The sequence below is a fragment of the Chiloscyllium plagiosum genome, unplaced genomic scaffold (assembly GCF_037043375.1).
Source record: "Chiloscyllium plagiosum isolate Xiang-an unplaced genomic scaffold, Cpla_swu_hap1 HiC_scaffold_9, whole genome shotgun sequence".
NCBI lineage: Eukaryota > Metazoa > Chordata > Chondrichthyes > Orectolobiformes > Hemiscylliidae > Chiloscyllium > Chiloscyllium plagiosum.
Window position 1 is genome coordinate 63,399,549 of NW_028270147.1, and position 15,360 is coordinate 63,414,908.

General features: G+C 40.3%; 1 protein-coding gene across 1 annotated transcript in view; it reads right to left on the reverse strand.

The window, feature by feature from the left end:
• Nucleotides 1–7,043: 7,043 nt before the first annotated feature.
• efcab7 (EF-hand calcium binding domain 7) overlaps nt 7,044–15,360 on the reverse strand; it is a 100,056-nt gene continuing 91,739 nt past the window's right edge. Inside the window, exons 11-14 of the mRNA XM_087990690.1 lie at nt 14,277–14,425; nt 12,555–12,764; nt 10,962–11,069; nt 7,044–9,440 (exon numbers count right to left, since the gene is read on the reverse strand). Coding sequence (XP_087846816.1) covers nt 9,366–9,440; nt 10,962–11,069; nt 12,555–12,764; nt 14,277–14,425 — 542 coding nt within the window. The 3' untranslated portion in view covers nt 7,044–9,365. The remainder of the gene's footprint in view (nt 9,441–10,961; nt 11,070–12,554; nt 12,765–14,276; nt 14,426–15,360) is intronic.

Consider the following 15,360-nt stretch of genomic DNA (forward strand, 5'->3'; position numbering starts at 1 on the left):
CTGACACAGATATTCTTATTGTTTAGATGTTCCAGCGACGACTGTAGAGCTAGGGAAATGGTGTCCTCTATGGACTGTTACATTGGTAAGCAAATTGCAGGAGATCAAGGCAGGCTAGGAGGCAAGAGTTGATGTGGGCTGTGACTAGCTACTGAAGCACTTCATGACAATGGAGGTCAGAGCCACTGGGTGGTACTCATTAAGGCACGTTGCATGTGCTTTCATAGGTTCGGGGATGATGGTTGTCTTCCTGAAGCAAGTGGGCACTTTGGTTTGTAGGATGGAGAGGATGAAGACGTCAGTGGATACCTCTGCTAGCTAGTCCGCTTGAGATGCTTAAGTGTCTACTCTTAAGAGAGAAGAGGGCTATGCTAAAAGCAATGAGCAGGATCAAAGCAGCAACAAATGTGAGAGGAAATGGTTAAACAGGGCAATAGCAACAGAAGTATCGGAGAAGGATGAGGGAACTTGAATGTAACTCGTGAGGAAGCTATATTCCTTCGGTTAATGGAAAGGATAGTGGATTGGAAGTTATATGTTTATTCCAGGTTTTAGATTGGATATTTTCTTAAATTTTGGAGCACTTCCATAATTGATCAAAGTGTTTTACTTTCAGGAATGGACTTGTGTTATATAATATCTAATTATACAATGCTTTTTACCAGTGGTGCAGCAATAGCACCCTCTTGTGATCTAACCTTATCATATACTTCACATGCAGTTCTCCATGCTTTGATAGAATGAAACATTTTGAGGATAGATCAGATACAGATCACAATTTTTTAAAACTACTACTTAACATCAATGTTTAGTGTATACCCCTTTACACTCACACACATACACATACACACACACTCTCTCACACAGACACTCATACCTCCCCACACACATACCCACATATAAGTTCGTGGGGTGAATTTGTACTTGCAGAATTAGATTTTATTTTGCTCAGAAACTGCATGAATCCATGTAAAATTCTGTAAATCCCTTTATTAGAAATAGAATCAGTCTGAACACTGGGGCACAGACAGCCTCACACAGGGCACCTCACAATTTCAATGCATTATCAGGGTCTACATGGCACCTATTGCTAAAGTTCACTTGAGAATGTAACTTTAAAAAATGCTCTAGGACTTACACATATGGAGGAACTGAAACCAACATGGTCATTCTAAAAGATGAGACTTAAACAATTCAGGTGTTTTTCAATATATAATTTCAGTTGCATCACACTGTAAATTTTTGCTATAAATTCTGTGTCTTACGATCTTATACGCCACAACCACCTGATGAAGGAGCAGCGCTCCGGAAACTAGTGCTTCTAAATAAACCTGTTGGACTCTAACGTGGCGTTGTGTGATTTTTAACTTTGTACACCCCACTCCGACACCAGCACTTCCAAATCATTACTGCCAAGAATCAGGTTATTTTGTATCGCGTGATGTGAAAGGGCACAGGTTTAATAAATGATCTCACAATAAAATATGCCCTTTGAAATAGTGATACATAATGTGATAAATTTAGTTTGAGTGAGAAAATTGAGTTGAAAATAACTATGCTAAATTTATACAAGGGTAATTGCACAGGGATGAGGGATAAATTGACTGGAGTGGACTATAAAGCAGGGCAGGTGACTGAGGTGTCAGTGGGGAGCACTTTGGAGCCAGAGACCATAATTCTATTAGTTTTAAAATAGTGATGGAAAAGGAGAGACCAGATCTAAAAGTTGAAGTTCTAAATTGAAGAAAGGTAAATTTTGACGGTATCAGGCAAAAACTTTCAAAAGCTGATTGGGGGCAGATGTTTGCAGATAAAGGAACGGCTGGAAAACGGGAAGCCTTCAGAAATGAGATAACGAGAGTCCAGAGACAGTATATTCCTGTTAAGGTGAAAGGAAAGTCTGCTAGGTATAGGGAATGCTAGATGACTAAAGAAATTGAGGGTTTGGTTAAGAAAAAGAAGGAAGCATATGTCAAGAAAAGACAGGATATATCGAGTGAATCCTAAGAAGAGTATAAAGGCAGTAGGAGTATACTTAAGAGGAAAATCAGGAGGGCAAAAAGGGGACATGAGATCCTTTGGCAAATGGAGTTAAGGAGAATCCAAAGGATTTTTACTAATAAGTTAAGGACAAAACGGCAACCAGGGAGAGAATAGGGCCCATCAAAGATCAGCAAGGCAGCCTTTGTGTGGAGCTGCAGGAGATGAGGGAGATACTAAATGAGTATTTTGCATCAGTATTTACTGTGAAAAAGGACATGGAAGATATAGAATGTAGGGAAATAGATGGTGACATCTTGAAAAATGTCCATATTACAGGGGAGGAAGTGCTGGATGTCTTGAAATGCATAAAAATGGATAGATCCCCAGGACCTGATCAGGTGTACCCTAGAACTCTGTGGGAAGCTAGGGAAGTGATTGCTGGGCCTCTTGTTGAGATATTTGTTTCATTGATAGTCACAGGGAAGGTGCCGGAAGACTGGTGGTTGGCTAACGTGGTGCCATTGTTTAAGAAGGGTGGTAAGAACGAGCCAGTAAACTGTAGATTAGTGAGCCTGACCTCAGTGGTGGGCAAGTTGTTGGAGGGACTCCTGAGGGACAGACTTGGAAAGGCAAGGTCTGATTAAGGATAGTCAACATGGCTTAGTGCGTGGGAAATCATGTCTCACAAACATAGAGAAGTAACAAAGAGAATTGATGAGGACAGAATGGTAGACGTGATCTATATGGACTTCAGTAAGGCCTTCGACAAGGTTCCCCATGGGAGACTGGTTAGCAAGATTTGATCTCATGGAATACAGGGAGAACTAGCCATTTGAATACAGAACTGGCTCAAAGGTAGAACACAGAGGGTAGTGGTGGAGGGTTATTTTCAGTCTGGAGGCCTGTGACCAGTGGAGTGTCAAAAGGATCAGTGCTGAGTCCATTACTATTCATCATTATATCAATGATTTGGATGTGAGCATGAGAGGTATAGTTAGTAAGTCGGTAGATGACACCAAAATTGGAGGTGTAGTGGACAACGAAGGATGTTATCACAGTTTACAATGGGATCTTGACCAAATGGGCCAATGGGTGGAGAAATGGCAGATGGAGTTTAATTTAGATAAATGTGAGGTGCTGCATTTTGGGAAAGCAAATCAGAGTAGGACTTATACACTTAATTGTAAGGTCCTAGGGAGTGTTGCTGAACAAAGAGACCTTGGAGTGCAGGTTCATACCTCATTGAAAGTGGAGTCATAGGTAGATAGGACAGTGAAGAAGGCGTTTGGTATGCTTTCCTTTATCGGTCAGAGTATTGAGTACAGGAGTTGGGAGGTCACATTGCGGCTGTACAGGACATTGGTTAGGCCACTGTTGGAATATTGCATGCAATTCTGATCTCCTTCCTATTGGGAAGATATTGTGAAACTTGAAAGAGTTCAGAAAAGATCTACAAGGATGTTGCCAAGGTTGGAGGATTTGAGCTATCGGGAGAGGTTGAATAGGCTAGGGCTGCTTTCCCTGGAGCATTGGAGGCTGAGGGGCGAACTTATAGAGATTTATAAAATCATGAGCGGCATGGATAGGATAAATGGACAAAGTATTTTCCCTGGGGTGGGGGAATCCAGAACTAGAGGGCATAGGTTTGGGGTGAGGGTAAAGATATAAAAGAGACCTAAGGGGCAATCTTTTCATGCAGACGGTAGTGCGTATAATGGAAGTGGTGGAGGCTAGTACAATTGCAACATTTAAAAGGCATTTGGATGGGTATATGAATAGGAAAGCTTTGGAGGGATATGGGCCGGGTACTGGCAGGTGGGACTGGATTGGGTTGGGATATCAGGTCGGCATGGATGGGTTGGACTGTAGGGTCTGTTTCCATGCTACACATCTGTATGACTCTATGACTGGGAAAGTAATTTTTTTTTAGAATCCCTAAAGTGTGGAAACAGGTCATTTGGCCCAAGTCCACACGGGCGGCACGGTGGCACAGTGGTTAGCACTGCTGCCTCACAGCGCCGGAGACCCGGGTTCAATTCCCGCCTCAGGCGACTGACTGTGTGGAGTTTGCACGTTCTCCCCGTGTCTGCGTGGGTTTCCTCCGGGTGCTCCGGTTTCCTCCCACAGTCCAAAGATGTGCAGGTCAGGTGAATTGGCCAGGCTAAATTGCCCGTAGTGTTAGGTAAGGGGTAAATGTAGGGGTATGGGTGGGTTGCGCTTCGGCGGGTCGGTGTGGACTTGTTGGGCCGAAGGGCCTGTTTCCACACTGTAATGTAATCTAATCTAATCACACCAACCCTCCTTAGAGTAACACACCGAGACCCATTCCCCTACCCTATTACTCTACATTTCCCCTAGCTAATGCACCTAACATACACATCCCTGGACACTGTGGGTAATTTAATATGGCCAATTCACCTATTCTGCACATCTTTGGACTGTGGGAGGAAACCAGAGCACTCGGAGGAAATCCACATTGATAGTCACCCAAGGCTGGAATTGAACCTGGGTCCCGGGCTCTGTGAGGCAGCCGTGCTAACCACTGAGCCACTGTGCCACCAAATTAAGCAGAAAAGACAGGTGAGGAAGAATGACAGACATTCAAGAAACTATTTCATGACTCAAACAAAGATATATCCCAGTAAGGATTCTAGGAAGGAGAAAAATCAATAATGATTAATCAAGAAAGTTAAGAATAGTATCAAATTGAAAGAAGAAATATACGAGGTAGCAAAGTTTAGAGACAAACCAGTGGATTGGAAAATTTTAAAAGCCAACAAGAGAAGTCCAAAAATATAATAATGCAGGAAAAATAAAGTATGTCGGTAAACTGGAAAGTAACATAAAAGTGGGCAGTAAGAGCATTTTTAAAATATATAAAAAGTAAGAGACGGGCCGAAATGACCATTAGTCCCTTAGAGAATGTGGCAGAGGAATTAACGATGGGAACCAAGATATGGAAGAGAAGGTTGAACAAATACTTTGTGTCAGTCCTGGATCTGATGACTTGCATCCTAGGATGTTAAAGGAAGTAGTTATAGAGATAGTGGACGCACTGGTAATAATCTTACAATAATTCTTAGATTCCAAAAAAGTTCCAGACGATTGGAAAACTGTCTCTGTGAGACCCTTATTCAAAAAGGGAGACAAACAATAAACGATAGGTCAGTTAGTTGCTTCTGTACATCTGTATGACTCTATGACTGGGAAAGTAATTTTTTTTTAGAATCCCTAAAGTGTGGAAACAGGTCATTTGGCCCAACAAGTCCACACCAAACCTCCTTAGAGTAACCCACTTTAAAGTCTACTTTAAAGGATGTAATCGTAGACCATTTAGAAATACATAATATAAGCAAGCAGAGTCAGTATGGCTTCATGAAGGGAAAATCATGCCTGATAAGTGAATGAGAATTCTGACAGGAGGTAAGAGATTAGGGGAAACAGCAAGGTATTTTGAATTGCAAAAGGTGTTTGATAAGGTCCCGCACATAAGGTTACTTGATAAGACAAGAGGCAATTGATGATTAGGGCAACAGATTAGTAGAGGACTGGAAGACAGAGTTGGGATGAAGGGTGTGTTTTCACAATGGCAAACTGTAACCAGTGAAGTGCCATAGGGATCAGTAATAAGGTCACAATTACTTGTGATGTATACTCATGCCTTGGATGATAGAACTGAATGTACTATTGTCAAGTTGGAAATGATGCAAAAACAGGTGGGAAGGTAAGTAATGAAAATGACACACAGAGTCTACAAAGGAATATAAACAGGTTAATAAGAGGGCAAAACCTAGGTCGATGGAATATAGTGTGGGTAGAGTGAAGTTACCCATTTTGGTAGAAACAATAGAAGTACTCAACATTATTTAAATGGAGATAGCTGAAAGCTGCAGCACAGAGACATTTGGGTGTCCTTGTGCATTAGTTCCAAAAAGCTGATATCCAAATTCACCAGGTAATTAGGAGGGCAAATAGATTGCTGGCCTTTATTTCAAAGGGAATGGAGTCTAATAAGAGGGAAGTCTTACTAAAACTATACAAAGTACTAGCCAGATCATACCTAGGATACTGTGAGCAGTTTTCGTTCCTTTATCTAAGGAAGGATATGCTGACATTGGAGGCAGTCAGAGAAGATTCAGTACATTGATTCCAGGTGTGGAGAGACTTTCCTGTAAGGACAGGGTGAGTAGATTCAGCTTAAGTTCACTGGAACTTAGAAGAATGTGAGACCTTATTGAAACAAATAAGATTCTTTAGGAGCTTGACTGGGTAGTTATGGAGAGATTGCTTCCCTTTGTGGGAGGATTTAGGAGAAGAGAGCTTAATCTCAGAGTAAGAGTCACACACTTTAGAGAGAAATGAAGTGGAGTATTTTGTCTTAGAGCAGAGTGATTCAATTGAATTCTTTACTGCAGAGGACTGCTGTGGGTGGTTCATTAAGTATATTCAAAACTGAGATTGACAGATTTTTAATCAGTGAGGCAATAGAAGGTTATGGGGAAAAGACGAGAAAATGGAGTTGAGGGTTATCAGGTCAGCCATGATCTCATTGAATACAGCAGCAGATTCAATGGACCAAATTGCATACTTCTGCTGCTATGTCTAATGGTCTTAAAGTAGCAGGGTGAGGCAAAATTCATCTTTAAATAAGAGCAATGTCATCACTGGTACTTTGTGAGGTACTGATAAGGGAAAGTGAAGTCAGTTAGTAAGGCTTCTGTGAGGGGACAGCAAGTTGCAAAATCTCAAGAAAAATCAATCAAAATTACATTGTGCATAGTAAAAGCTTTTTTTCATAATGACCAAACATCCTGGATTAGTACATGGAGAAGGCAAGTGATGCTTGATCCTTTGGATCAGGCAGTGGAAGAAGCGAGTGGAATGGGGAAAATGGTTGTGGGATTATTCCCGAAGGTGCTTTGTGTAAGTTATTCGGTTTGGATAGCAAAGATACAGAACCCAAAAATATTGTGTCTGAAATATTTTATATCCTTAGCAAACAATTATCTAGTAGGTACAAAACAAAATGTAAGATATCTGATATATGATAAAAGATACACATTTTTCTGTGAATGTTTCTATTTGTCAGTGAAAAACATTAATGTTATGGTCTTTCTAATTTCTTATCCAATCTTAGCACTAAGTACACCAAAGTCAAATATGACAAGATTAAATACTCTGATGTAAACTCACCTAGGTACCCATTACTGTACCATTTCTCCATTTCCCACACCAGCTAATCTGTCCCTCAAAGTGATATAGTCAATTTACAGGCAGTGATTTTTTTTTGTTGGCTAGTTTCTAAGGTTTGTTTACACAAGTTCATTCCATATCAGTAGAAATGTTAACTATTAATTAGGAAGCAACATCCAGAAGGTGAAAGCACAATATACTTGTTAAACTGTATTTGAAAAACCACTATTGCAATAGCATAAGATGTTGATGATAAACATTTGAACTAGTAATACTGCTATCCTGTGAAGCTTCATAATTATGAATGCATGAAGACTCGTTGAGAATAATCAACTGACAGTAAAATTATACAGGAGCACTATAGTTTTTCAGAGTTTTCAAACATGTTTGGTTTCTGCAACAGGTTTCTCATTATGCTGTAATGTACAACCTGCTGCTGTGCTCTGAAGCAAAACAATTTGTCATGCAGATTTTTGTAATGCTATTTTATATTAATATGTGAGATAAGTTGGGATGAGGTTACCATCAAAAGCATTAACATATTTCAATTCAGGTTTACAATTTTTAAAATCTTTGGGCATAAGCCCTTCTTCAGGAATGAGGAGGGTGTGCCAAGCAGGCTAAGATAAAAGGTAGGGAGGAGGGACTTGGGGGAGGGGCATTGGGAATGTGATAGGTGGACGGAGGTGAGGGTGATAGGCCGGAGAGGTTGGGAAGAAGATTGCAGGTCAAGAGGGCGGTGCTGAATCCGAGGGTTGGGACTGAGATAAGGTGGGGGGAGGGGAAATGAGGAAGCTGGAGAAATCTGCATTCATCCCTTGTTGTTGGAGGGTTCCTAGGCGGAAGATGAGGCACTCTTCCTCCAGGCGCGTGTTGCCATGGTCTGGTGATGGAGGAGGCCAATGACCTGCATGTCCTTGGCAGAGTGGGAGGGGGAGTCAAAGTGTTCAGCCACAGGGCGGTTGGGTTGGTTGGTGCCGGTGTCCCAGAGCTGTTCTCTGAAATGTTCCGCAAGTAGGCGGCCTGTCTCCCCAATGTAGAGGAGGCCACATCGGGTGCAGCAAATGATGTGTGTGGAGGTGCAGGTGAATTTGTGACGGATATGGAAGGATCCCTTGGGGCCTTGGAGGGAAGTGAGGGGGGAGGTGTGAGCGCAAGTTTTGTATTTCTTGTGGTTGCAGGGGAAGGTACCGGGAGTGGAGGTTGGGTTGGTGGGGGGTGTGGACCTGACGAGGGAGTCACGGAGGGAGTGGTCTTTCCGGAACACTGATAGGGGAGGTGAGGGAAATATATCCTTGGTGGTGGGGTTGAAGAAGGGCTTATGCCCGAAACGTCAATTCTCCTGCTCCTTGGATGCTGCCTGACCTGCTGCCCTTTTCCAGCAACACATTTTTCAGCTCTGATCTCCAGCATCTGCAGTCCTCACTTTCTCCTAATTTTTAAAATCTTTGCAATATTGTCAATGCTTTCATAATGTAAATAAAACTAATGTATTTTGTTTTCGTTCCACTGATCTCTTCTCTCCAACCATATATATTGTTTGTATGCAACTTAAATCTGCTGGGTGGATGTAATAGTTTTAACAAAAGTTCTTATGAGGTCTTTGATTGCACACACATTCGGGTGGACAGAAGAGGCCATCTTGTGTGGTATCACCAAAGATCAGTTTCTGTTTTAGTATGGCAAGTATCTTGCAAACATGAGACACCGCATCTGGCGGCCTGGCCAAAAGCCCAACAGAATTTACTTCAGTAGTAGCAGATGGACTGGATTGATGGAAGGCTGAGAGACCATCTGGTCATGCGATATGCTCCAATGTTGCTCTTTAATGCCTATGCGTTTAGGACATTGCATTAATTTCATTTTTGTGATAACTAAGTTGTTTCAATTAGGGTATCTTTCACAAACATATACAATGCCACATTAGATCAAACTACACTAAGCTCTGCAGAAAAGCATTCCCTGTGTGATTCACAACACAATATTAACAATTTCCCTTTCGATATGTAAATAACATATTCCATGGAACCATAATTATACAAAACACTTAGCCAGCAAATAAATGAGATCAATTAAAAATACATTAGAAGGCACACATACAAAAGTGTCAATTTAACTTCACACTTTGGATTCAGCAGCATTGCCATCCAGATGCTTGATAATGCAGCTCTTTTCTTGTGCTTTATATTTCAGGTCACAATGCTTTCTGTGCAGCTGTAAATCCATTCCAGTTTTTCATTGATAGGCATTACATGCTGGCAGACCTACAAATAGTAGGATAAGAAAACAGCAAAATTAATATTTCGATGTTATTCTAAGGGAGGGGAGATATATTCAAAATTTGCTGTTAATTTCCTTCTCAACCTCTTCTCTGATTTAATCTTTTCATAATCCATGCCTAGTTGGCAGATCTTAGCCAGGGTAATTTGGAACACTGTAACTGTCAGCATGAGAGTGAAGGAGCACAAAATCAAACTAGAAAGTTTACTCCTGATTAGTATGCAGCAATTTTGACTGGAGAATGCATGTAGATATTGGGCTGAAATTTATCCAGGATATAGAATGCTGCTTTTGGCCGAAAATAAGCAGAGTGTGGGAGTTACACTCCTCAGAGGGTGGAGGTCCTACCATTGCAAGATGCCAGCCAATCTGATTGATCTTTAGCTCCTACTGTCCCAAGAACAGTAGATATCAAACTTAGATTCTGAATGCAGATAAGTCCTGGGCTTGTTGGTTGTGGAGGAATTGGCACCCTGGAGATTTTGGGGGGGGGGGGGGAGGTGTGAAGGGAGCATTAGGACATTTGAAGACCATATGAGGAAGCACACCGTGCACCCCCTAAAGGAAATATTCCACCTTCCCCAGCTGCCTTTTCAGCAACTTTTTTTGAAAAAAAAAGGTCTGTTTTCCTCTGCTCACTATATTATGTCAGTGGAGGCAGATTAATATCCTTAAAGGCTCAATAAGTCTAAGGATGTGGGCTAGTGGGCATCTTACCCATGACAATGATTATAGGGACCCAGTCAGTGATTGCCAATAATATGGTGAGGTACAAATCTGTATTTTTTTAATGGGGCCACCCCACCTCAAATGCAAGTCTTGCAGAAGGACATCAATCATGCTCATTGATTGGGGACAGGGTTGGCACTGGCCAGGATATGTCTGTATTCAGCATTTATCACAATCTCAGGATATTTCAATGCAATTGATAACCATTGCCACTCACGGACAAATGGCCTTGCAAAGCTCAGTCTAGGTTCATGCCAAGGACCGTGAACTAGGCAAAAAATCAAAGGATATAACCAGTGCTCACAAAATCAAGTTATGCAGGCCAGACTTTTCAAGACAGATATGAAGTTGTGTCATATCATTATATGTCACACAGGAGTGACAGACTCTGAGTATACAATGTTGTCACAAATCTTATTCATTCATCGGCTGCGGACATTGCCAACAAGGCTAGTGTTTATTGCCCATCCTGTTGCCCTTGTGAAGTTGGTAATGGAATACTATCCTGAATATAACTGTGCAGCCTGCAAAGCCATTTCAGTGGACAGTTAAGAGTAAATCACATTTTTGTGATTCTGGTATCACATATGGCCAGACCATGTCAGGATGACAGATTATTCCAACGCTCTTGTAGTTTCATGGTCACTAGTTTTTCTTTCAAATTTATTTAGATTCGAACACACATCTCCTGCTTATTCATTCAGATTTCTGGATTACAAATCTTGAAATATAACAGATATGTTACTGTACCCCCAAATGTGCTCAATTCAACTTACTGTAGTTGTCTTTGGTGCTACTTCAACTGCAAAGATACTAAGCCCCCGACTGCTGACAGAGTTCTTACTCTGTTCATTGTTGACATGAACAATCACTCTTGTTTCAGACTGTAAAACAAAACAAAACAAGTTGAACTAAAAATGGACAAAGGCTTATGATGCTTTCAGGCGCATAGCCTTTGTTATGTCCAGTAATTCAACGGTTTCTTCCTAGTATGGGAAATAATTCAGATTGGCATAAAACTGGCATTTGTAATGGTGAACATTCAGTTCTTAATATCATTGCAGCCTTGGTCTAAATATTGATACAGATGATACAACTTGAAAGCACTCATCTCATCCCCAAGACATCATATAATTCCCTCAGGCATCTTCCTACACCAGAATATATCCAGCAGTTTCATCAAAGGCATTCCCTCCACCATAAGGTCAAATCATATTGTTTGCCATTTTAACTTCATTTTCAACAACATTTAAGATTGAGTTGATGCCACTCAAGTTATAACCTATTGCTAAAGAGGGCATAACCACTTCCCTTTACTATTCAATAAGACTATCATTGAATTGCCAACAAAAGACAGCTTGAGGGTTATTGTGGACCAGGTATATTAATGCTATGGCTACTACAACAGATCAGAGGCTCATTTTCCTGTGGTATGTATAGCTCATGTCATGATATCCCAACATTTCATCACCCGACAGAACTCAAAGGAAGGAATATGAATATACTTCAAATGCCTGGATGGATGCAGCTGTAAGAGCTCTTAGGACACTAGCTCAAACCAGAGCAAAACAATCTGCTTCATCTGCATGCCTTTCCATTGCAAGAATACTTTGCTTGCAGTGTGTACATTCACTGTAGGTACTGCAGCAAGTGAAGACCTCTTTTGGTATTACCCCCTGAACTTGTAATCTTCCCCAACTTGGAAAGGCAAGCTGTTTGAACACCATCACCTTCAAGTTACATACCATCCTGACTTGGCCAAATATCACTTTACGTTCACTGCTGTTGATTAGATCCTACAGCACTGTAGGAAAATCTCCACCACATAAACAGCAGTGGTTTAGAAGATACTCATATGTCACCTCCTCAATATCCTCATAATAAGTAGTCTCTTTGTCAGTGATGGAGATATCTCAAGATTGAAAGAAAAATTGCAGCATTCAATAATACATCAATACTGCACTGACACAACAGTATTAAGTATGCATGCAAATCTTGACGTGAGGCTTGAATCCATAACTTACAGACTCATAATTAAGAGCATTATAGAATAAACCAATTTGCTTTCTAAGGAGATTTCGATCAGGAATTGAGCCTATCACAACAAGTAAGGAACAAATGAAACAATACTGTTCCAGTGTTTGTCACTGTGACATGATTAAAATCCGGATCTCACCACTTTATTTCCATATGTTGGAATGAGTTTCAGTCTTGGGAAAGAAAGGGCTTGGGATTGTGTTCACTGAAAATGTACATTAATAAAGTAAGGCTGTTATTATTTCAATGATAAAAATGACAATATATACATATTTTACAAAATATAAAAGAACCAAACTCTAAATTAATCAAATAAAACAATGAATGCATACTTTATTTTCAATGACTGAAGTGATTCGTGTTTCCGTCTTGTAGATATGAATCACCAAATTGCTGTAATTCTTCATTGCTTTTGCTTCTCCTTTACTTATGACAGATTTGCAGATAACTGAATTGAGAAGGTTTCCACCCGCTTCCAGACTGATAGGTGTTAACTTAAGTTTGCTGTCCTCTGCATAGATACTAATTACAAAAGGACATGCCTACACACACAAAAAGAGCATACATTTTAAACAAAACTAAATTTCTCTACATAGAAGTCAAGAAGTAGCAATCTGTGCTTGCATAGTGCTTGTAAGGTATGAAAACATTCTGAAAGCTCTATAAACAGGAACTGAAACTGAGCTAAAGAATAAGAGCCAAGGGTGGAACTCTATGGTTGCATGTCTTTCACTATTAGTAACAGTAAATTGAATTGCTGAATTAAGAACAGAACACAAAAACATCATCCTAAATACTTCTTCTGTATAATTTTTCCAGTTGTGCATTGATGCAATATACTGAGTGACAATATGGACTTATAATCAAATTTTAAAACAGCAGTTACATCTAAACTTCATACAGCAAAATGTAGGATGCTTGTATCTGTAAGCTTATGGATCTTAAAATTTTGCACATTTACACATTTCTCTTCAATACTGATGAAAAAAGAACCACTTTGTAAAAACTTTTAGTCTTGCATTCATCAGGACAATTTGCAACAATACTTAACTTAAGGAGGAAACCTATACTTATAGTGTATGAGAGCAGAGTGCTAATTGTTTGGGAAGTGGAGTCAGATTGATAGGTGTCTTTCCATGAATTAATGATGATCAACAGTTAAATGCCAGACAGGTTGACTTTCATTCGTCAAGGCGTTAACCTGAGAAATGAACCAATAACTTCCGTCACCTGTTCTGTTGAGTTGAAACAGACACAGTGCATGAACATGTTCTTCCTGCTGCAAAAAGCAGGTCCATGTGAATTAATATAAGTAACATCAAGTGCACAAAAGTGTGTCACACTACAAGCCCAAATGACAATACTGAATTGATTGTCAGCATAATTCTTTGCACATTGGGATTATCTAGCAAATGTTGCCCAATTGCAGAATTACATGGACTCTGTGTTGTGAATTTTGCAAGTGTAGGCTGGCTGGCTAAAAATCAATACCTTGCTTCTTGAGTCTATTATGTTACAAGGAATATGCTGTTTGGTAACATACATCAGTCTAAAACATATTGCTTACATACTTGGCATCACGTCAGCACTTAAATTCATGTCCCACATTCAACAATCCCTCTTTTCTTTCCAGTTTGTGGATCTCCGAGGTCCATGTATGACATTGACTTCCAAATCAGAAGTAAATGGATTGGCACGCAATTTGCCATGCATGGAACTTGGGAGCAGCTGGATGGTCGCACAAGTTAGAGGGAACACTGCCCACATTTGTGTGAAGGGCAGACCTCCTTTTTGGTTTGAAGGCACCATCCTGTTAGTTAACATTTGTTAAGACACCAGTCCCTGTTCTTTGCAGACAAAAAAAAATGATTGTTAGTTTTCCTGTCAAACTGATATTCATGCAAATTGACCTGGTAAGTACAAGATGAAACAAAAAAATGCTTTTTTTCAGCAGTACTTAGATTCTATACTACCAAATCACATCACAGTTCACTTCCTCAAAGTGTTAACTGCTTACTGCCATTAATCAAAATGAACATAAATAAACAACTTACCTCATGCATTTCTAATGTTTTGCTGTAGCCCATTGATTCAAGTGTCACCCAAAGGTCTTTTGGATCACCCTCCCGATCATTCGCTTCCATCAAATTCAAGTCCATGAATCCCTGTCGTGTCAGCTCATTTTTCTTTGTGTCAAAATTTTCTGTGAGTAGAATATGTAAGTGTGAAGGGAAAGTGTATTTCATGGTGGCCTCTTAGGTATGGAAAAGCATGGTCTTCCCTAGACTGGTGTTGTAAACCATCCAGTGGTCAGGTCAAGAGACATTGGCCAAAATGCTGTTATCGGGTGATCTGCCTAATCTCTCGACTACAGCCAGAGCTCAGGGTTACACAAAACAATGTGAAGAAAGGCAGCAGTAAAATCAGAAGTATTTGTAATCATAAAACAAAAGCTCTGTTAAGTATCTTGTTCACTTTTTCTGATAGCCTGGGTGCAGGTTTATTATTTCAATTCTTCTTTCTCACTAGTTTCAGAATCTTGGTGAATCTATGGTGCATATTCTCTGTGGCTTAAATGAGCTTTCTGCAAAGGCCTCCTAAAACATAAATATTCTGGCTATGGCCTAACCAATGTTCAGTAATAAGCTCTCATTACTCTTACACCCTTGTATTCTACGCAGATTAACATCAGTGGTAAGATAGGTAAAGCAGAGATGTGCCAATGTTCTGGTCAAAAGTACAGTACCTTGGGTATTTTGTTACCAAGAAAAGCATTAATCCTTCGATAAGAAAATCTGAGCAGTGGAGGAGTGGCCCAGGATTAAGACATGGAGGGAACTGCATCGGTTCCTTGATCTACTTGTTACTACATAAGGTTTGTGCAAAGCTTCACACAGTTAGCCATTCCAGTACATGATTTGACAATAGACAATAGGTGCAGGAGTAGCCATTTGCTGAGGGAATCAGGGAATACTGCAGGAGTGTTTGGAAATGGACGTACAAAGCATGATACTAACAGAATATCACAGGGAGTCAGACCCCAGCATGAAAAAATTCCTTTTGTGCCTTCAAGTAAAAGCTTATCTGATCACTTGAGCTTGGTTACCCATACTTCCATCATGCTTTCATACTTGAAAA